This window comes from Phocoena phocoena, chromosome 12 (genome assembly GCF_963924675.1).
Source record: "Phocoena phocoena chromosome 12, mPhoPho1.1, whole genome shotgun sequence".
NCBI lineage: Eukaryota > Metazoa > Chordata > Mammalia > Artiodactyla > Phocoenidae > Phocoena > Phocoena phocoena.
In genome coordinates this window covers 15,848,123-15,869,800 of record NC_089230.1, presented here as the reverse complement: position 1 = coordinate 15,869,800, position 21,678 = coordinate 15,848,123, and the positions used below count along the sequence as shown (strand labels likewise).

At 38.6% G+C, this 21,678-nt stretch overlaps 1 protein-coding gene across 1 annotated transcript in view; it reads right to left on the bottom strand.

Moving 5' to 3' along the window:
- Window positions 1-386: 386 nt before the first annotated feature.
- The window catches only part of KATNA1 (katanin catalytic subunit A1), a 35,770-nt gene continuing 14,478 nt past the window's right edge, over window positions 387-21,678 (bottom strand). Inside the window, exons 5-11 of the mRNA XM_065888773.1 lie at window positions 10,574-10,695; window positions 8,709-8,814; window positions 7,368-7,526; window positions 2,239-2,365; window positions 1,600-1,734; window positions 1,099-1,225; window positions 387-657 (exon numbers count right to left, since the gene is read on the bottom strand). Coding sequence (XP_065744845.1) covers window positions 459-657; window positions 1,099-1,225; window positions 1,600-1,734; window positions 2,239-2,365; window positions 7,368-7,526; window positions 8,709-8,814; window positions 10,574-10,695 — 975 coding nt within the window. The 3' untranslated portion in view covers window positions 387-458. The remainder of the gene's footprint in view (window positions 658-1,098; window positions 1,226-1,599; window positions 1,735-2,238; window positions 2,366-7,367; window positions 7,527-8,708; window positions 8,815-10,573; window positions 10,696-21,678) is intronic.

Here is a 21,678-nt window from a genome sequence, read left to right as displayed (position 1 = left end):
CGAGGAGGGAAGTTACCGTAACACCACGCAGGAAGGAAAGCACACTGGGTGTGGTTCATGCATCAAATGGCTACTTGTATAAAAATGTTCAGGAATTTTCAGCTATCCCCTGGCACCTGTGGAGCTAGAGCCAGTCTTATTCTTTAGAAGGAACAGCAGCCGCAGGCAGTGGAAGAGAAGATAGTATACTTAGATGTACATATAAGACAGTTTTCCAAGCTAAGTAACGGCATCTGTGCCGCAACATTTGTTGTCAGTGAAAGAGAAATACAGTAATGCTAAAGTAAAACATATTTGCTTGTAACTTTTAAAAATTTCCTTTATTCAGAATCATACTTTTTTTTCACTCTTACCATTATGAAAATTTAAAAAAATATAGCACTTGGTGCAATGACATACTACTTTTAATTATTATTCAAACACTTAATGCAGGTTTCTCACAGTTTACATGTGAGAATTTAGCATGATCCAAACTCAAATATCCACTTCTCATATCTTTCAATGTCTGCAGCAGATACTGACTTAGAAACCTTTTTTAAAGCCATTTCAAAATCCTCCATAGTTGTAGGCATGTGCATTTCTTCTCTTGAAAGATTTCTGATTTCTTCTGGGGTCAAACCTTCAATGCGCCTTCTCATTGCCATCAAGGATGCATCCCTAGGTTTTAAAAATGTGTAAACAAAAAAAATTTTCAGTGCATATGTTATTCTGTAATTATCTTATTACATATACATATGTAGTACTGCATAGAATCCAGTACTGGACTATAAGGCCTGTTTTTGAGTTGTTTTTTTAGCAGTTGAATCTGAGCAAAAAGCCCAAGAAGAATTAAAAGGATATAATAAGATAGCAATTCAATTTTATTAAAAGTGTACCATAATATAAAGAATAAGCATCACAGAAACAGGAGAGAGGCTGTTAGCTAACACTAACATAATACCAAAACTTGTGTCTCTGACTAGATTATAATGTGCGTCTTTATTCTTCATCTATCTTAATTCAGCATAAAAAGTTCATAATAGAAGCTTATACCCACAAAAACCTATGCTTCAAAAAAAAAAAGAAAAAAAACACCTATGCTTCCAAAATAATTCATACCTGCACACGTTGGTAATGTCCGCACCTGAATAACCTTCCATGTTTTCTGCTATACTCGCAAGGTCAACATCATCAGCCAATTCCAGCTCACGTAGACTTATTCGTAATAGCTCCTCCCTGCCTTTTGCTATTAGTAGAAACAAATTTAAAAATATAAGCCTTCAACATAAACAATGTTTTATTTTTCTCCAGTCTACTTTGAGAAGTTGTTTTCCAATTCTTAGAGCTCATTTGCTTAAAAAATTTAAGACCTATTCCTTACTGAATTTACTGCATTTATTTTAAAATTTTAATTAATTTTTATTTTTTAAAATTGAAGTATTTCATTGAATTTTAAATTTCCTAGTATCAAGGCTTTAGGCTCCAGATACAGCCAAACCAGTTAAAATAAGGAAAGACATCCTACATTTGTCTTGGAAAGTTAATTAATACCAAATTTTAAAATTTCTAAGCAAAACTACCTAAGAGTTAACAAGACCTTTCTGATTCAAATAAAGATACCTGATGGCAATGGAATATAGATTCTTTTTTCAAGACGTCGTCTTAAAGCCTCATCAATATCCCAGGGAAAATTAGTAGCTGCCAGAACCATAACCATTTTGGAAGGGTCATCATTTTCAGAAGCACCTCCAACACCTTGAGGAAGGATAAGAACACAGTAAAAAAATAAAAAACAAAGCTCAACTACTTACAGATCATCAGATATTTAGCACAACATTAAAAGCATAATCAAGCCTCCCTAAGACTTATAAAGCTAACTGGTACGTATGTGAATTTGTGGTCCAAGAAAAGTGAGTTTTTGCAGTGTGCAAAAAATAGGACTCAAAATAGATTTGATCAAAAGACTAGTTCAGCACAACTACATAGCAATTTAAGAAATTCTTCAAAACCATACATATCCCTCTCTAAGGCCAATTAATCGGCATTTGTTTCAATTTCATGGCTAAAAATGAGATCAGTGTATGACAGAGGGTGTCCTGTGAATAAACAGCCATAATTGCTGGTGTGTCACCACTGTCAGCGCACCCAGTTTACCGCTGGCAATCTCCAGGACCGACTGGCCAGCCCCGCGTCACTGGGGCTGTGTGGGTCAGCACTATGAGTGGGGCTTGCTCAGCTCACGCAGAGACACAGGCGTACCGTCCATCTGAATCAGCAGCTCGGCTTTCACCCTTCTGCTTGCCTCGTGCTCTTCGGAAGTCCCTCTGCGGCTACAAATGGAATCTATCTCATCAATAAATATGGTGGCTGGAGAGTAAAATCGAGCCTGAGGGAGAAAGCGTGCAACACCAGGTTTTTATTTCATTTAAAAGTCATCTATAGTTTAGCAATTATTAAAGAGCTGTGGAGCCTGCCACCCTGTGCGTCTCTCCCTCTTTGCCTAATACTGGGGAGAGAGGATAGAATTGGAACAGCTAAAATACAGCTTCTAATATAGACCTATCATATACTTAAATCTTATATGGCAATTTTTTATACTATTCAATACTATAACTGATTATCTTCAACATGTATTTGTTTACGAGTCATATAAATACAGGATTATCCTGTACACTACAATAATATGGACAACAATGGTGGGAAGACATTTACAGATACTGACGTGTTCTAAAGTTCTAGAAAAATTTTTGTTAAAGAGAACCATTACCTTAAATAAAATCACATAGATTCCCTCTAAGGGATTCTAATTTAATTGCCATTTTTCATTTGACTAATACAAGTACACCTGACCCTTGAACAACTCGGGTTTGAACTGCATGGGTCCACTCGTATGTGGATAGTTTTCCATAGTAAATACTACGGTACTACACAGTCTGTGGTTGGTTGAACCGAAGGATGTGGAAGAACCGTGGATACAGAGGGCTCACTATAAGTTATATGCAGATTAACCTTCACGTTGTTCAAGGGTCAACTGATTTTTATCCTCTTAAGTTGTCAATTAGAGGTCAATTTAAATGGCCTCAGTTTTTTTTTTTGAGATAAAATTCATATACCATAAAATTCACCATTTAAACCATTTTAAAGTGACAATTCAGTATTTAGTATATTAACAATGTTGTGCAACCATCATCACTATCAAATTCCAGAACATTTTCACTGCCTCCAAAAATAACCCATACTTCCCTGCCCCTAGCCCCTGGTAATCACAAATCTATTTTCTGTCTTTCTGCATTTACCTATTCTGGACATTTCAAATAAATGGGATCATACAATATGTGGCCTTTTGTGTCTGCCTTCTTTCATTTAGCATGTTTTCAATGTTTATCTATATTGTAGCATGTACAGTACTTCACTCTTTTTTTTGTCTGCATTGGGTCTTTGTTGCTGTGTGCAGGCTTTCTCTAGTTGCGGACAGCGGGGTCTATTCTTCGTTGCAGCGTGCGGGCTTCTCATTGCAGTCGCTTCTCTTGTTGCAGAGCATGGGCTCTAGGCACACAGGCTTCAGTAGTTGTGGCATGCAGCCTCAGTAGTTGTGGCGCACGGGCTTAGTTGCTCCATGGCATGTGGGATCTTCCCGGACCAGGGATCAAACCCGTGTCCCCTGCATTGGCAGGCGGATTCTTAACCACGGAGCCACCAGGAAGTCCCAGCACTTCATTCTTTTTTATGGCTGAATAACATCCCCCAAGTTTATTTTTGTACGTTAAATGCATTTCTTCCCCAAAGCAAAGGACAGGGAAGATTGATCCATTAACTAATAGATCTAGTCAAGTATTATCTAGTAAACAGCTGTGTAAGACTCACCCGTTTCTTAAGGAGACTGAAGAGGCATTTAATTTTATTTACTTATTTTTTTTGTTGTTTTTAGTAGACTTTTTTAAATTGGAGTATAGTTGATAAGAAGCATTTTATTATAGTAACTAATGTTTATCGTTAATCATTTTTTAAACAAAATATCCAAACTTAGAATCACTGCAAAAGAAAGCTTGAACGTAAAATGCAAGTCCACAATGGCAAGTGAACATTACAGATTTGAACACGCAATTGTACTGGGTTCATCAATTCTTTGGACCATGAGGTTATAATTCAGTATCCTCTAAGAGGTGATTAATTGTGTTGAAAGCACAGTGCTTCCAAAGTATAGATTTAGTTTTAGTCTGTTCACTTGGAAAATCCTAATAGTTAAATCTCACTTTCTTTTCTAGTTAAAAACTTGAATTCTAAGTCATCTACTGCCTCCAAAGGGATAGTAAGATAATAATAATAATTTAAAATTTTATTTATTTATTTTTGGCTGCGTTGGGTCTTTGTTGCAGTGTGCGGGCTTATTGTGGTGGCTTCTCTTGTTGCAGAGCACGGGATCTAGGCGCACAGGCTTCATTAGTTGTGGCATGCAGGCTCAGTAGTTGTGGCTCGTGGGCTCTAGAGTGCAGGCTCAGTAGTTGTGGTGCAAGGGCTTAGTTGCTCCGTGGCATGTGGGATCTTTCTGGACCAGGGATCGAACCCGTGTCCCCTGCATTGGCAGGCAGATTCTTAACCAAGAGCCCTAATAATACATTTTTAATAAGGTATCCTTACTTGGATCTTAGGTACTGTGTACAAACATTTTTGTACTTTCTTTTCAAGAAACAGAGGGAGAAAAATAAACTGGATGGAGGGAAAGAAAGAAAAAAGCAAACATGCAAGAAAATTTATAATTGAAATTCTAGCTAGCAACCATCTACCAACAGAACCAACAACAAAAATTAAATTTCAAGCAAAAATTACTAGATTGAGTCTTCCCAAATACTGAGGGTGTGCAGAAAGGTCTGACTTAAAGCAGAGACTATGTGGCACATTTAAAATTGGCTTTGGATGACCTGAGAAAGTAATGTAGGGAGACGTAGAGAGACTCGGAGAGGAAACCAATTGTTTCTGCCTGCACAGCATGGCTCCTTATGATAAGAGAAGCTCTCTTTTTCATTTGTAAATCATCTCTCTCTCATTCTTATTCTATTACTTCAAGAGAGGCCAACTCTGCTGGAGTCCCAGCAGGGTCCAGGCAGAAACAAGTGACTCAAGAGACCAAACATTAATCTCTGGAATTTTGCTGGAACAACTGAGATTGTTGTTCACTTGATTAGATTTCTGACCCTTGAAAATGAAAGTTCCTGACAATACAACAAAAACTGTACAATTAAGTTTTTATATGTGTTTGTTACCATGTCGTGTGAAAAACCCTGGACAGACTTTTATAATATTTAAGTGGCCTTATTCAAAATACAGGCCCTGAGGAATGCTCACTTTGAGAGGTTCAGGGGGAGGGGCACTCAAGGGAGAGGCAGTCATCTGTAGAGCAGTCAAAACCAAAATATGAGGCAGTACAATTTTACTGGAGAGAGTCCACATGAACAGAAGCAAATCAGGGTGGTTTCAAATGAGCCCTAACCGAAATTCAGAAAGGCAGAAGCTCCCGTCTGCAGGCGCTGGTTTGTGACTGAGCCACTGCTCAAGTGGGCAACTCAAGTAGCACGCTCCAGAGAAGCAAGGATCTGTTTAAAGATGGTTAAGATTCTCCTGGGCAATACCAGGGAAGCCAGTAAAAAATAAGTTGTTTGATATGTCTTTATAAACCGCAGTATACAAAAATATTGCAAATTACTACTTTGTAAGAGGCTTTCCCTCATAGAAGAAAATAGTCCTCTTTCCTTAATATAAAACCCTACATTAAAAAAAATCAAATAACTCTTAAACAGTAACAGTTAATATTTATGAGTCCTTATGAGTCAGGCTCTGTATTAAGCAGTTTACATGTATTGGCTGATTTCACCCTCCAAACATTACAGAGGTAGGTCCTAAATTACTGTCCTCCTCTTATAGATAAAGCAACTGAGGGACAGGAGAGGAATTTCCCCACAGTTAGCCATCTAGGAAAGTGACAGAAGTGGGATCTTTACCCAGGCCACCGAACTCTAAAGACGCCACACTTAGCCAGTCACCCTATTTACTTTTTTTTTTTTTTCTTTTTTGGCATGCGGGATATCTTAGTTCCCCAACCAGAGTTTGAACCTGTGCCCCCTGCAGTGGGAACGTGGAGTCTTAACCACTGGACCATCAGGGAAGTCCCCATTCACCCTATTTAGCTTACTTTTTTTTAAAATAAAATTTTTTAAATATTTATTTTGGCCGCTCCGGGTCTCAGTTGCGGCATGCAGACTTCTTAGTTGCGGCATGCGTGCGGGATCTAGTTCCCTGACCAGGGATCGAACCCGGGCCCCCGGCACTGGGAGCGTGGAGTCTTACCTACTGGACCACCAGGGAAGTCCCCTAGCTTACATTTTAAAAAGGCCTAGTTATTCTGGAATACTGACAATATAATTTTTCCCCTGAAGCAAATAGCAAGCTAATTTTTCAAAAGGATCTGAGCGGTTCTCCATTAGATTCCTATTGTGGGATGGACTATTAATAATCCATAAGAACTTGTCAGAATCTACATCCTGCCTCATGAATTATCGAAGTTGAAGGAGAAAGAAAATGGGAATTGAAACAGGAAGAAGCCTTTACAGAAAACAGATAACATGAAATTGTGAGGGGTTTTGTTTGTTTATTCTCAGCCTAGGAAGGAAGATCTGGTATAATATTAGCATGGTCATCTAAGGTTTTGTCCACCACGACCAGGAATGTAAATCTTTTTCACTATCTATATAATAAACATAACTCTGTCCTCATGCATATAACTACACAATTTCTTAAATGAGGTAAGATGGAAATAGTAAGTGAAACAAAGTCTGAAGTCTAAAAAGCTGTTGAATTCAACCTAAACACTCAAGCAGAACTTGTTGAATTACATTTCTTCTACTGATACTCAGATGAGTGGCAGTGGAGGAAGGAAAAAGAAACTCAAAGAAGCGAAGAACTTAATCTAAAGACTGGGTCATTAAACTCAGGGTATTTGATATAGTTAATAGATTGGAGGTAATCTCAGTTCCATATCTACTTATGATTTTCACCTTTTCTCATTTTTGTTCTAATACTGCATTTACTATAACTAAGCCTGATTTAAAAACCATAATAATTTCACATTCCTATAGCAGATCAGTAATGCAGATCCCGTAACATGAGCATGTCCATAAGCTAACAGAGACAGCCTTTCATCCAGAGAAAAGGAGTCAAAGAGAAACGCAAGTTATTCATGTTAGTATTGAATAAAAATTTTCTACCTTCAAGAGCACAGGAATCACACTCTGGGCACAAAAGCATCCTGCCTAGCGATTCTACACGCTGTAGTTACAACTCACTTTCTCCCCTTCTAGAGGTAAAGAATCATTAGAGTTAGCTCAAGCACTCACCATTTCGAACAGAAGACGAACAAGCTTCTCAGACTCTCCTCTGTATTTGGAAGTCAGAGTTGATGAAGAGACATTGAAGAACGTTGTCTTGCATTCAGTAGCTACTGCTTTAGCAAGGAGGGTCTTTCCTGTGCCAGGTGGGCCAACCATCAACACTCCCTGTTGGGAATATAATAGCATCAGCAAAGGATTTATGTGCCATTGTTCTAATTCACAAGAAGTCCATTACTAAGGATCAATTTTCAACCAACTTACACATAATATTAAGACAAGTAAAAGACAAAGATAAACAGAAGGATACTTTATCACAAATTTACTTTTTCCATTACAAAAGTAGGGTAACCTACACATTATTAAAAAATTGGAACTAAGAGATGAGAAATAATATAATCAATATTAGAGTACTGATATAATATCATACCCTAACACGGGTACCATTAGTATCTGGATATATTTCCTGCTAGTCTTTTTGCTCAAATTAGTTTTTTTTTTTTACATAGCTGTATGTCCATAATTTTGTATCTTGCTTATCACTTAACCTTTCAAGAATTTTAAAAAATAAGTACAGAGTTAGCCATTAGCACATTTCCCAAATCCAAGAGTTTTTTGGACAGTCTCTTTTCATATCAGCACATGACTTTTAAAAAGTACTCATTAGATACAGATATATCTTATTAGTTTCTTAAGAACAATTCCAAGAAATACAGATGTAAGTTCTGCAACACAACACGTAAAATGGAGCATTTTTGCATTAGGTGACCTGTTCATATTTGCAAATGTAAGCTCATAAATCTGCTATGTGTCCAACTTTCCAAATATCACATTGTACCTATTCCTTTTTTTTTAGTAAATTTATTTATTCATTCATTCATTTATTTATGCTGTGTTGGGTCTTCGTTGCTGCGTGCGGGCTCTCTAGTTGCAGTGAGCAGGGGCTACTCTTCGTTGCAGTGCGCGTGCTTCTCATTTGTGGTGGCTTCTCTTGTTGCAGAGCACGGGCTCTAGGTGCACAGGCTTCCGTAGTTGTGGCACATGGGCTTAGCTGCTCTGCAGCATGTGGGACCTTCCTGGACCAGGGCTCGAACCCGTGTCCCCTGCATTGGCAGGCAAAGTCTTGACCGCTGTGCCACCAGTGAAGTCCTGTACCTATTTCTTATTCTGGAAACCATGCAGTAGCTCTTGGTCTAAACAAAGTTCTGAATAACACAACATAGTGTAAAATAATTTTCTTTACCTGCTCTACTTTCTCCTCCCACTTCCCCCAACACAGATAAATATTGGCTTTCTATAGCAATGCACCTGCCTTTTGCTCTGACAATGCCGTTACAGTAATACACTTACTTTCCATGGTCTCCTAATGCCTTTGAAGAATTCTGGCATCCACATTGGTAACACCACAGCTTCCTTAAGCAACTTTTTAGCTTCTACTAAATCAGCAATATCATCCCTGAAAGAGAAGATATTTCATCAACAACCTTGTAGTTGTTGATAAACTAACTACAACCACCTAACTCTATGTAGTCATTCTTGAGAATCACTGAAAGCACATGATTTTACGTTGCTGACAGAATGCTAAGCTTCTTCCTAGGCACTAGTGAACTAACACAGTGACGAGGCCTCTGCCACAGCAACCAGTATACAGAAAGAGCACAATCTGAATCTTCGATTCTTTTTTAAGTTTTTAAAATATTTATTTATTTATTTGGCCGCATCAGGTCTTAGTTGCAGCACGTGGGATCTTCGTTGCCGTGTGGGGAATCTTCAGTTGTAGTGTGTGGGATCCGGTTCCCTGACCAGGGATTGAACTCGAGCCCCCTGCATTGGGAGCGCAGGGTCTTACCCACTGGACCACCAGGGAAGTCCCTGAATCTTCAATTCTTGGGAGTAATGATTTTCAGCTTGGTGAATGAGAACACAGGTCTACAGGCCTACAATTTAAGTATTATTATGCCATTTCATTTTAAACTTCTGCTCTTAAAATGCTCATTCCATAAATTCCATGATTTAGAAATAATGAGTCCATTAAAAAAACCCATAAAGAATAAAAAGGGCATAAAGCAGATACAGGTTGCAAAACTGCTGTTTTGCCCCCAACCCTATCAAGAGATAGACACCAAGATTAAAGAGTATCATAGAAAAAAAATTAAAAATAAAAAAAAATAAATAAAGAGTATCATAGAGATTTCTGTGAAGTCATCTCCAACCACTAGAACACTACTACTACTACAACAACCGGTACACATGGCATGATAATATATTATGATATATGACATGATAATATATTATGATATATGACGTGATAATATGATATATGACGTGATAATATATTATGATATATGACATAATAATATATGATATATGACGTGATAATATATTATGATATATGACATGATAATATATTTTAAAATATCCCTCAAAACTATACCGAAAAATAATTAAAAGTTTTAACAAAAAACGTATAACAGAATGTACCTAACTTTGTGGGAAAGGGAGATTTATAACTCACTGTGATAAATTACAGTTCTTTGATTAGATATAGTATTTATTTTTTTAATTGTAGTTGATTTACACTTTTGTATTAGTTTCAGGTGTACAGCAGGGTGATTCAGTTATACATACAAGTACATCTATTTTTTTTTCAGAGTCTTTTCCCTTACGTTATTCCAAAGGGATCCTTTTCCCTTTAGGTTATTACAAAATATTAAGTATAGTTCCCTATGCTATATAGGTCCTTGTTGGTTATCTATTTTATATATAGCAGTGTGTGTATGTTAATCCCAAACTCCTAACTTACCCCTTAGATATAACAGTAATAAAGTTGAGAACCACTGCTCTAATAGGATATAAAAGCAACATATATTGTATAAACCTAAGATAACAAGCAATACACACGCATAAGAATGACTGCCATTTTACCACTGGAGAATGTCCCCAAAAGATGTAATTTCTGTTATCTTGTTCCCATTCTGTATGTAGAATTTTTAATTTGATAAGAACTTTATTATTATTTATTTCATTAAATTAAAAAATCTCAGACAAAAACTGGTACAGCCTGAACCAAAGTCAAGTTTTTCATTATGTGTCATGCTCACATTATATGTGCTCAGGTTCTATCCTCAAGGACTGATCTTCAGTACATGCCCACATTTGTTCCATTTTCTGTTCCAAAAAGCAACATCCAATTATTTTGTTGTGATATAACTTACCATCGAACATTGGGATTCTGAGAAATTATATCTCTTTCCAAAGCTTCTACTAAGTCCTTATCGTATCCAGTACTATCAAATTTATTTGTCTCTGGTTCTGTAACTGCAGCAGGTGATTTGTTCTACACAAACAGAGAGAAAAAACAAGAGCTTTTGATTGACTCAAAAATTATATTTTGTTTCTATGAGTCAGAAACAAAGATTGGACTTAAGTGACATTTTTTAAAAAGCTAATGTAATAGTACCAAGTAATAAGGACAGAATCAAAGACTACAAGTCATCCTTCAACATCAGAGTTTCATACTGAATTTTTATTTTTACATAAAAAGTATGACAATGGTATTAAAGAAAAATAAAAATATTATGCATATGAACTGACAATAGTAAAAATTAATATTGAGATAAACTGTAGTCCCTAGTGAATATTAGATATGTATGGCATTTATCTCAAAGCTTTAGAAGAGATAAGGTTATAGACAGATGGTTTATTTAGCTAAGATTATGGGTCAATCTTTAACACGTACTCAGTCCCCACTGATGCTCCCCAAACATCCCTTTTCACTATTCCCACATCCCTCCAAAAGACACCTCAGTCCTTCGGAGAGATTTTCCCTCCCCCACTCTGTGAGGACAGTCATTAGGGCCGCAAGATGCACACTAAAGCACTCCAAGGCACAACAGTGAACTCACAGGGCACTGCAGGATTTTTCAGATTTTTGAGGGAAATACAAAAACACCTGTTTGAACATTGGGTGAACTACCGGCTCGAGGTAGTTCAGTTTCTCCATTAAGACTGCTGCATTCCTTTCAATAATCCCATATTTTTTGTGAGGCTGGATTTTTGGCAGTTGCTGTGAAAAAACATATACCGGGAAAAATCAATGTGGAAGAGGAATGACAGTGGAATGTCCACTATGACTCCGAGGTCTGAGAAACTGTACAGTGTCCAAAAGGTGTTGTTGGGACATGAGTTGTTTTAACCAAATTTCAAATGGATGGGTATTCTTTTTGTCCTAGAGGTGCTATGAAAAAACTGCTGAGACAGTCATGAATTTTATAAGCCAAGAAAATTTATGAAACTTTATATTGGTGTAAATAATCATTTACTTGGTCTTGTACTAGGATTGTTACCCCATCTCCAAAATCCATAACATTTTTTTGCCCATAACATGATGATTTCTTTGTCACTGGTGCTGTCTAAAGTCAGTACTAATGTCTAGACTTAACCAATATTTACGATATTCAAAGTCTTACACTAGATGACCAAATAAGTGCCTGTCTCACAATTTACATATTTAGTATCTAATAGGAACATTAAAGATTCAAGGGAGGTGTTGTATAACATTTAAAAGAGGAGGTTATCTTTTCTTCTAAGTATTTATGAAGTTGTTATTCATTCACAGATACTAATCTGTTCTGTACGAGCAGCTGCGGGGGATAGAAAGAAGACACTGTTCCTGACTATTAGAAACTTAAACTGCAAGCCCAGGGAAACACAAATATAAGGCACTTTACATCAACAGTTCTCACCTTATTTTCTCCCAAAGAACACAGTGCTGAGGGAATGTTTGCAGACAAAGCAAAACAAATTTCAGACAGGCAGAAAGGAGAAACAATTCTATAACAGGTTGGCCAAGGGGAGCTATGGAATTTCAAATTTTGACATTTCTAAGGGAAAATACTAACAACTACCAGGAGGTAAAAGAAAGCAGCAGAGGCTAAAAAGAATGTAGACTCCTTCTTGGTGCTCAAAATAAATTTGACATAAATTTGACAACTTCGACAAAATGGATCACTATTTGAAAAACACAAACTACTACAACTCAACTATTATGAAAAAGATCATTTAGACAGCCCTTCAACTTCTAGGGAAATTGAATTCATAATTTAAAAACTTCCAAAAAAGATATCCAAGCCCAGATGGTTTCATTGGAAAATTTTATCAAACATTTAAACAAGAACTACCAATTCTACACAATCTCTTCCAGAAGACAGAATGAACATTTTCCAATTCATTTTATGAAGCTACTATTACTGTGATACCAAAATCAAAGAGAATTAAAAAACAAAACAAAAAAATTATAGACCAATATCCCTCATAAATATAAATGCAAAAATCCTTAACAAAATATTACCAAATAGAATTCAGTAAGATATAAAGAGAATTATATACCATGACCAAGTGAGGTTTATTCCAAGGATGCAAGGCTAGTTCAAAATTCAAACAATAAATAAATCAATATAATCCACATATTAACAGGCAAAGAAGGAAAACTACACGATCATGCAACAGATGCCAAAAAGCACGTGACAAAACTCAACATCCATTCGGGGTAAAGAGGAATTTCTTCAACTTGGTAAGAAGCACACACAAAAATTCTACAGCGGGCTTCCCTGGTGGCGCTGTGGTTGAGAGTCCGCCTGCCGATGCAGGGCACGCGGGTTCGTGCCCCGGTCCGGGAAGATCCCACATGCCGCGGAGCGGCTGGGCCTGTGAGCCATGGCCGCTGAGCCTGCGCGTCTGGAGCCTGTGCTCCGCAACGGGAGAGGCCACAGCAGTGAGAGGTCCGCGTACCAAAAAAAAAAAAAAAAAAATTCTACAGCTAACATTATATTTAATGATGAAACACTGAACGCTCTCCCCACTAAGATCAGGATGTCCACTTTCATCACACTTATTCAACATAGTGCTAGAAGTTGTAGCCAGTGTAACAGAGCAAGAAAAGGACATATACACATACAAATCCAAAAGGAAGAAATAAAACTGTTCTATTTCAGATGGCATGATGTTTACCCAGAGAATTCCAAGGAATCTACAAAAATTCTCCTAGAATTAATAAATGACTTCAGCAAGGTGGCAGGATACTAAATATACGTAAAAAGTCAATTTTATCATTAGGGAAATGCAAATCAAAACCTCAGTGAGATACTAGTTCACACCATTTGGATGGCTATTACAAAACTATTACCAAACTAGAACAAACTAACTAACTAACTAAAAAAACCACACACAGAAAATAACAAGTGTTGGCAGGGACTTTCCTCGTGGGTTAAGAGTCTGCCTGCCAATGCAGGAGACACAGATTCAATCCCTGGTCTGGGAAGATCCCACATGCCATGGGGCAACTGAGCCTGCACTCTAGAGCCCACGAGCCACAAATACTGAGCCCACGTGCCACAACTACTGAAGCCCATGCGCCTAGAGCCCATGCTCCGCAACGAGAGAAGCCACTGCAATGAGAAGCCCGCACACCACAACAAAGAGTAACCCCTGCTCACTGCAACTAGAGAAAGCCCGCGCACAGGAACGAAGACCCAACGTAGCCATAAATTAATTAATTAATTAATTTTTTTAAAAAAGAAAATAACAAGTGTTGGCAAAGATGTGGAGAAATTGGAACACTGTGCACTGTTAGTAGAAATGTGAAATGATGCAGCCACTGTGGAAACGTTTGGTGATTCCTCAAAAAACTAAAAACAGAATTATACACGAATACTTCTGTATATGAATATATATATATATCTCCAAAAGACTTGAAAGCAGGGTCTTGAAGAGACATTTATATACCCATGACATAGAAGCATTATTTACAATAGCCAAAAGGCGGAAGCAACCAGTGTCCTTTGATGGATGACTGGATAAACAAAATATGGTATATACATGCAATGGAATATTAGCCTTAAAAAGGAATGAAATTCTGACACATGCTATCAAATGGATGAACCCTGAAGACATTATGCTAAGTAGGAAAAGCCAGTCACAAAAGAACAAATACTGTATGATTCCACTCATGTGAGGTACTTAGAGGAATCAAACTCATAGAGACAGAAAGTAGAATAGTGGTTGCCAGGGGCTGTGGGCAGGGGGAAGGAACAGGAAATGCAATATTATGATTTATAACAAGAAATACATACTTAGTTTTAGTCCTATTCCTGGCATATAACTCTAAAACCCTTATGATTTCCTAACTGATAAGAACAATGGAAGCATCTTTTGTTATAATATGCAGTTTTTGTTCCCAGCTCCTGAAATAGATCCAGAGCAGTAAAGGTGAAAGAGGTGTTTTTTGATACTCATAACAAGCCCCTGAGTTTACGTTAATGAGGTGATTTTTGGAAAGCCCCTAGTTAATCACAGGATGGGGACTGTTGTCAGGGGAACCAAACCTGTGATTAGAGGGTTGGAACTTACAGTGCTACCACACAACCTCTGGGGAGAAAGAGAGGTTGGAGGTTCAATGAATCACCAATGGCCAATGATTTAATCCATCATACCCACGTAATGAAGCCTCCATAAAACCCCAAAAGGATAGGGTATGGTGAACGTGTGGAGGTGCTAGGAGGGTGGCGTATCTGGAGAAGGCATGGAAGCTCTGCGTCCCTTCCCACGTACCTTGCCCTGGGCTTCTCTTCCATCTAGCTGTTGCTGAATTGCATCCTTTGTAATAAACTGGTAAATCTAGTAAGAAAAATGTTTTCCTGAGTTCTGTGAGCTGCTCTAGCAAATTATCAAGCCCAAGGGGGTTGTTTTGGTAACCTCTGATTTATACCAGTTGGTCAGAAGCACAGGTGACAAGCTGGACTTGCAACTGGCATGTGATGTGGAGGCACCCTGTGCAACTGAACTCTTAACCTGTGGATCTGATGCCAGTTGAGTTAGACTGCAGGACACACAACTGGTGTCAAAGAATTGCTTGATGTGGAAAAAATATCCTACACATTTGGAGTACAGAAGTGTTTTGTAAGTAGCAAGCAGAAAGAAAAATAGAGTTTTCCTTATCAGGGAGTTATTGGTTAATGGGCACAGAGTTTCAGTTTTGCAAAATTAAAAACGTTCTGTGGATGTATGGTGGTGATAGTTCCACAGCAATGTGAATGTACTCAACTGCACTTTAAGAACTGCATACTTAGGGCTTCCCTGGAGGCGCAGTGGTTGAGAGTCCACCTGCCGATGCAGGGGACATGGGTTCGTGCCCCGGTCCGGGAAGATCCCACGTGCTGCGGAGCGGCTGGGCCCGTGAGCCATGGCTGCTGAGCCTGCGAGTCCAGAGCCTGTGCTCAGCAATGGGAGAGGCCACAACAGTGAGACGCCCGCATACCACAAAAAAAAAAAAAAAAAGAAAAGAAATGCATACTTAAAAATGGTAAATTTTACGTTCTACATATTTAAACCGCAATTTAAAAGAATTTTTTTCTTTTTTTTTTTTTTGCGGTATGCGGGCCTCTTACTGTTGTGGCCTTTCCCGTTGCGGAGCGCTCCAGACGCGCAGGCTCAGTGGCCATGGCTCACGGGCCCAGCCGCTCCGTGGCATGTGGGATCTTCCCGGACCGGGGCACGAACCCGCGTCCCCTGCATCGGCAGGAGGACTCTCAACCACAGCGCCACCAGGGAAGCCCTAAAAGAATTTTTAAAGTCACTTGTATTTCTATATACTAGCAATAAATATGTGGATACTGAAATACAATATCACTGATACAATCACTTAGAAAAGTGAAATACGTACGTTTAAAATCTAACAAAATATATGCAAGACCTGCATGCTGAAAACTACACAATGCTGATGAAAGAAATCAAAGATCTAAAGGAGATAACATGTTCATGGATTGGAAGACTCAATGTAACAAAGATCTTAATTTCCCCCAAACTGATACATAGGTTTAACATAATTCCTATCAAAATATCAGCAAGATTCTTTGTAGATGTAGAAAAGCTGATTCCAAAATTTACATGAAAAAAAGGAACTAGAATAGCTAAAATAACTTTGAAAAGGAAGAATAAAATGGGATGAATTAGTCTACTCAATTTCAAGCTTACTATGTACATAATGCAGTATATAACTATAGTAACCAAGACTGTGTGGAGTATTGGTTGAGAGACAGATACATGTATCAATGAAATGTAATAGAGAGCCCATAGACAGACCCACACAAATATGCCCAAATAATTTTTGACCAAGGTGTAAAAAATTTATTTTATTGAAGTATATTTACAATGTTGTATTAATTTCTGCTGTACAGTACAGTGACTCAGTTATATATATATACATATATATTCTTTTTCATATATTTTCCATATAGTTTATCACAGGATATTGAATGTAGTTCTCTGTGCTATAACAAATCCTTTTCAACAAAAGGTGCTGGAGCAATTGAACACGTATAGGCAAAAAATGAACCTTGACCTAAGTCTCACACGTTACACAAAAATCAACTCAAAATAGATCATGGACTTAGATGTAAAACATAAAATTATAAAACTTTTAAGAAAAAAATTTTGGGATCTAGGGCTAGGCAAAGAATTACAAACTTGACACCAAAAGCATAATTTATAAAAAGGAAATGTTGGACTTTACCAAAATTAAAATCTTTTGCCTTGTGAAAGATCCTGCTAAAACAATGAAAAGACAAGCTACACACTTAAAGAAACTATCTGCAAAATACATAACTGACAAAGGACTAGTCTCTAGACTATATAAAGAGCTCTCAAAACTCAAGACTAAAAAAAAAAACTCATTTGCATAATGGGCAATAGACTTAAGAGAGACATTTCACTGAAGACACTTGTTTCTGTGCTCTTATTTCCTTTTCTTTAGTCATTTGTACAGCTACTATTTAGAGGAATAGACCAACTCAACATAGAAAGACTGTTAGGATACATTGATAATCGAAAAGAACAGGCTACTTTATGATTCCGGTTACGGTAAAAAAAAAAAGAAAAATCACGCAATAGAAAAGCATTAAAAGCATATACCATGAGATTAACAGAACTCTGGGTGGGTAAGAATGTGAGTCTGAGTTTTCTTTTTTCACTTGCTCTATTTTCTGATTTTCTAAGTGAATAGGTAACAAAAGGTTTTAAATAGGAAAAAAAAATTATTCATTCTTTATGACTTAATGGCTTTATCTCTTCCATGAAGCTTTCTCCTTCTAAGAATTCTGCTATTTTTAGTCACTAGCTACCACCAGTTTAGCGTCTAATTGTTCTATAATTGTTTGAAATATATTATTCTGATCTCCTCAAATGTAAGTTTCTCAACATTGGGCATATATTACCAACAAAGACACACTGGCTGATTTGGGAAGAAAATCTATTCTATACACTTACTCTTTGGCTGTCAAGTCCTGAGGATTTTAGCACGTAAGTCATGTCTACACTCAGCAAAGACACAGATATCTCCTCTTTTTTTTTTGCAGTACGCAGGCCTCTCACTGTTCTGGCCTCTCCCGTTGCGAAGCACAGGCTCCGGACGCACAGGCTCAGCGGCCATGGCTCACAGGCCTAGCCGCTCCGCGGCATGTGGGATCTTCCCGGACCGGGGCACGAACCCGTGTCCCCTGCATCGGCAGGCGGACTCTCAACCACTGCACCACCAGGGAAGCCCCTAAGATCTCCTCTTAATGTAGCTGATTTTATGTTTATTTATTATACTTTGTCCTCTTGCCCTATTCTTGAAACAGTAGAGAATCAAAGGGTGATGGAAACACTATTTGTTTTAAACTGAAGGCTAAAATACTTCCATTGGTAAATAAGAACGTTTTTTCAAAGTGAGCCTCCTTCTGGGGAAGGTAGAAAAAAAAGTTATCTTGGGGCTTCCCTGGCGGCGCAGTGGTTAAGAATCTGCCTGCCAATGCCGGGGACATGGGTTCGAGCCCTGGGCCGGGAAGATCCCACATGCCGTGGAGCAACTAAGCCCATGCACCACAACTACTGAGCCTGTGCTCTAGAGCCCACGAGCCACAACTATTGAGCCCGTGTGCCTAGAGCCCATGCTCCACAACAAGAGAAGCCACCGCAATGAGGAAGCCCGCGCACCACAACGAAGAGCAGCCCCTGCTCAACGCACCTAGAGAAAGCCCGCGTACATCAACGAAGACCCAACGGGACCAAAAATAAATAAAATAAATTTTTTAAAAAAAGTTATTTTATTTATCCTACAAAAACTCTATAAGACAGGCGTTAAAGTAATTTTATATATGAGGGGATAAAATTTAGAAAGCCCAAGTAGCTTATGGTAATACATCCAGAAACAGCAGGGATGGTGCTTAAATACAAGTCTACATGATTCCAAAGCCCATACTCTTAATCACCATGCTATATTTTTGAAAAGCTTTATATCTTCCTGTTTTAACAAGCAAATCATATTAATTCAATTTAATTTATCTTGGACAACTGATTTGCTGATTATAGTACCTCAGGTTCTACACATCATTTCTCAGGGTATAAAAGTATAGATATAAAATGAAAAAGGTATAGGACATTGAGCTCTGCAAACCACAGATGGTTAAAAGGCTTACAACCCAAACCCTACATGATAGGTGAGGGCAACCTTGGTATTGATAATACTGCCTAAGGCCAGAGGCATTAGCCACCTTCCGCATACCCTTCCTTGTTTCAGGAACTACAATAGCACTGCTGTTGCTGAAAGTACAGAAATACGGGACTATGGAACGATGGTGAGAGGGACTCAAGGGAACTGACTATCCAGATGTACAAGGGCAAATGACCTCCAGAAATGGGGAAGATGGGGAATAAAGGTGATGACACAAAATCAAGAGCTAAATGCACATCTGTATCTATATCAACAAGGAAGATTATATTTAAAGGTGTGGCTTGGCTGGTTACTGGATGAGGTTCTCAAGCAGAATTACAAAGTTAGATTGCAAATTTAGGAAAAAGATCTTGAAGTACGGGCTGATATGATGGTTTTTTTGTTGTTTTTTTTTTTGCGGTACGCGGGCCTCTCACTGTTGTGGCCTCTCCCGTCGCGGAGCACAGGCTCCGGACGCGCAGGCTCAGCAGCCATGGCTCACGGGCCCAGCTGCTCCGCGGCATGTGGGATCTTCCTGGACCAGGGCACGAACCCGTGTCCCCTGCATCAGCAGGCGGACTCTCAACCACTGCGCCACCAGGGAAGCCCATGATATGATGTTCTGAAAAGGACTGAATGGGCAGCACTGGGGGCTTTACATTTGCTTAACCCAGTTTTCACTTTGCCCAGGTGGTGTGGAGGGGTCCTTTTGGTACAACAAGCCAAGAAGTGAGCCTGTATTTTACCATTTCATAGACTAGGTATGTGCCTGGGGCAAGGGACTGGGGAGGTGGAAGTAGAGAGGACAGAAACTAGGTTCTCAGAGTCCCATATATTTCTTACTGTAAGAGAGCACAGGCCCTCAAATAATAATTGGTAGTGAAATCTTGGTTTATAAATCTCATTCCTCACTAACAGGAACCAGGGTTTCCTGGAGAAGTGGGGTAAATACATGAGGAGCCTGGAACATCCTATTTTGCCAGAAAATGAGGAAATACTCAGAGAATGGTGAGTATGTGTCAAAAAGACTTAAGACCCAGCTTCAAGGGTCTCCCACTCCTCACATCTTGGGCAATTTAAGCATCAAAAAGATAGAAATAGATTTTAATTCACTGAATAAAATAAGAGTCCACCAGTCCATACTGATAAAATTAAATAAAGGGGAAGAGACAGAGTTTTTTCTTACAGTTCAATGTCAAGTAATTAATGTAGAAGAGAGAATAGCATTAGAAAATGATTTTTCAATTATCAGAGGAATAACTGCTTCAGGCAAGAATCACTGGATGCTAAAGCAAGTAACTGAAACTTTAATGAGAAATACAATATTTATATCACCTCAAAGTATCTCCCCACAAACTACTATAAAGGGAAAAAGAGTAACTGTATAGTGGAGGGACTTGGCAGACACCACCCTAACCAAGTGATCCAGTTTATCACAAGTAATAGAACAAATAAACATCCTGTGCCTCCTTATATGATACACTGAGAAGAACAAACCTTCACTTCAGTGGTATTCCTGCCAAAAATGCACAACCTTAAATCTAATCACGAGGAAACATCAGGCAAATCCAAACCGAGGAAGATTCTACAAAGTAACTCTTAAGTCAGGCCAAAAAAGATAAAGGCAGAGGAAATGTTCACATTAAAAGAGACTAAAGAGGACTTCCCTGGTGGCACAGTGGTTAAGAATCCGCCTGCCAATGCAGGGGACACAGGTTCGAGCCCCAGTCCAGGAAGATCCCACATGCTGCTGAGCAACTAAGCCCGTGCGTCACGACTACTAAGCCTGCGCTCTAGAGCCCACGAGCCACAACTATTGAGCCCGCACGCCACAACTACCGAGCCTGCACCTAGAGCCCGTGCTCCACAACGAGAGAAGCCACCGCAATGAGAAGCCCACGCACTGCAACGAAGAGTAGCCCCTGCTCACTGCAACTAGAGAAAACCCTCATGCAACAACGAAGACCCAATGCAGCCAAAAATAAATAAAATAAATTAAAAAAATAAAATTAAAAAAAAATAAAAGAGACTAAAGAAACGTGACAACCAAATGCAATGTATGCTTCTATATTGGGTCCTGGCACAGGGGGGGCAGGGGGAGCTATAAATGACATTATTGGGATAACTGGCAAAATTTTATAAAGGTCTGTATATTAGATAACAGTACTGTATCAATGCAAAATTTATCATTTTTGATCACTACATTGTTTTTATGTGAAACAATGTCCTAGTATTTAGGAAACTGACTCTAAAACATCTAAGGGTAAAATGGCATGATTTCATTTCTACAACTTACTCTCAATGCTTCAGGAAAAATAAAGTATATACAGAGAGTAAATGATAAAGCAAAAGGGACATAATATTAATAACTGGTAAAACTGGGTAAAGAATATATGGAAGTTCTTTTTTTTTTCTTTTATTTATTTTTTTATACAGCAGGTTCTTATTAGTCATCCATTTTATACACATCAGTGTATACATGTCAATCCCAATCTCCCAGTTCACCACACTGGAAGTTCTTTATACCATTCTTGTAACTTGTTTGCAAGTCTGAAATTGTATCAAGATAGAAAGTTACAAAAAACAACCAAAATAGGGCTTCCCTGGTGGCGCAGTGGTTGGGAGTCCGCCTGCCGATGCAGGGGACACAGGTTCGTGCCCCGGTCCGGGAAGATCCCACATGCCGCAGAGTGGCTGTGCCCGTGAGCCATGGCCGCTGAGCCTGCGCGTCCGGAGCCTGTGCTCCGCAACGGGAGAGGCCACAACAGTGAGAGGCCCGCGTACCGCAAAAAAACA